The sequence below is a fragment of the Aspergillus luchuensis genome, chromosome 2 (assembly GCF_016861625.1).
Source record: "Aspergillus luchuensis IFO 4308 DNA, chromosome 2, nearly complete sequence".
Lineage (NCBI taxonomy): Eukaryota > Fungi > Ascomycota > Eurotiomycetes > Eurotiales > Aspergillaceae > Aspergillus > Aspergillus luchuensis.
This window is the reverse complement of record NC_054850.1, coordinates 1,358,322-1,360,517: the sequence shown is the minus strand read 5'-3', so window position 1 is coordinate 1,360,517 and position 2,196 is coordinate 1,358,322. Positions and strand designations below refer to the sequence as shown.

Here is a 2,196-nt window from a genome sequence, read left to right as displayed (position 1 = left end):
CTCGAATTTGTTGATACCCCCACATCAGCGGAAGTTTGAATGAGTTTGCCCCGATCACTGTCTTGTGGTGATCGCGGGCACTTACGCGTTTTTGATAGACTCGAAGCATTCTCGTTCTTCAGTTCAATGCACATATTGTGACACAAGTTCTACCTGTTCACCTTTCCTTATTACGACTACCACCCGTACTATTGTTTAATATCTTGACTGTATTATATGCTCGAGTATTGCGGCTCGTTATCTTTCGAAAGATGGATGACATCATGGCCCGCTTGCCCATTGCTTGTAAATATCACCAGAGGGAATTTCCCACGCCCTAGACAATAAATGACCCGACTTGATATGACTGACTCCTTAATCCTCTCCGCAACTTCATTCACGAACGATACTGCCATGTTATTCCGCACTCGGATCAGGTGATCGGAGAGACTCGCCGATGGAGGCTGTTGCTGCTGCTGCCTCAGGCCACCAGCGCCTGTCCAGACCGGTCGCGATTCATAAGCGACGGGAGCACGTCATTTTGCCTTTGGGTTCTTTCTTCACCGTTTCGTGCATCTCCTTCCCCTTTCTCTTCCACCAACCAAGTTGCCCAACCGGCCCGTAATTTACTGTTGATTATATCATTCCATATATTGCCTATTACTATTCAATTGCAGCCAGAATGTCTGCTGTTAGCCTGACAAATCAATCGCGCCTTCGTCTTTCTCGAGGTGTCTCTTGGTAAGCCCATATTGCCCAGAAGCGACCCTGGCCTTCGACTGTGACCGAGAGGCTTCGACGCCCCGGGCGATTAGTCAGGCGGCGGTGCAACGTCACTGTTCGGGGGTTGTGTGTCAGCCACTCAACTCTCCACTACAAATTCGATTTGTGCCCCTCCGTTGCTGGGCTGCCCCTCATTCGGAGCTAATCATCGTCTCAACCTTCCCATAGTTTTAAACCATCCACTCTGGCCTCCCGACGCCTTCTCTCTTCCTCCTCCACTAGATTCTCTATCCAGTCTTCCACTAGAACCGCAGTAGCGCCCTCTTTCCTCCGTTCAACTCCGTTTATCCACAGCCGTCGCGCTTTCTCTCACACATCCTCCAACATGTCTCACAACGTTGTCGACATCAAGTCGTATGTGCAATTCCTTCCTCCCCTCCCTGACGTTTATGTCCTCACCTTCAGATAACATCCGCCCTCCTTCTCCTCACGCCTTACCCCTCCATCCCTTTTGAGACCTTTACTAATTTAACTGTCTCTGCTGCAGTAAGGCCGAATTCACCGAGAAGGTCCTTGGCGAGTCCACCGGCCCCGTCGTCGTTGACTGCTTCGCTACCTGGTGCGGTCCTTGCAAGGCCATCTCCCCCAAGGTCGAGCAGTTCAGCAACGAGTACCCCAACGCCAAGTTCTACAAGATCGACGTCGACGAACTGTCCGAGGTCGCTGCCGAGCTCGGTATCCGTGCCATGCCCACTTTCCTTCTCTTCAAGAACGGCCAGAAGTTCGACGACCTCACCGGTGCCAACCCCAAGGGTCTGGAGGAGAAGATCAAGGCTCTGCTTGCATAAATTCCCCGTTGATAGACGATAATGAGGGGATACCTTGATGGTTATGCTAGTTACAGATGAAATCTAATTGATGGGCTTCTTACCCCGCACACACACACTCGAGACGATCCATATGAGTCGATGGTAATATCTGTTGTAGATGTAGTCATGACCGTATTCCTGGACCATAGTAGCAGTGGTATTAAGACCTTCATCACTATGCAGGTACTTGGGTTATTTGTTTCCATTGAAGCGCATCATACGCTAATGTAAGATGACATCAGGCTTGCCTGACATATTACACTCTGAATAGACATCCCAGTAAACAAGTCCAACCCCGACGCCTTAATCCCTGTATCTTGCCACTTATACTAGATCTACTGACGATGCATAACCTACACTACAGTCGGCGGACCCAGAAATATCCAGTCTGTCCTGCATCTCCTAATTGATTTTAAACTAAATAACTACCTCAAGCAACCAGACAATGAGTAATAGCAACATATCGAAGTGATATCGTCTCCAAAGCAGAATAGATGCCACTACATTGTTTTGTTCGAAGAGGATCACCAATAGTTTACATTAACATTGCCCAGCTGCTGGTTCTCCGTATATTGACCTACAGTATAGAACCATCTAGACGCTAATTAGGCTAGGCATAATGCAA

General features: G+C 48.8%; 1 protein-coding gene across 1 annotated transcript; it reads left to right on the top strand.

Moving 5' to 3' along the window:
* Positions 1–661: 661 nt before the first annotated feature.
* On the top strand, positions 662–1,550 carry TRX2 (thioredoxin family protein; the record flags this gene model as incomplete). The annotated part of the gene is made up of 3 exons (XM_041685144.1): positions 662–720; positions 931–1,116; positions 1,250–1,550. The coding sequence occupies 3 exons, from the start codon at positions 662–664 to the stop codon at positions 1,548–1,550; spliced, it is 546 nt and encodes a 181-aa protein (XP_041539258.1).
* Between the last annotated feature and the right edge of the window lie 646 nt (positions 1,551–2,196).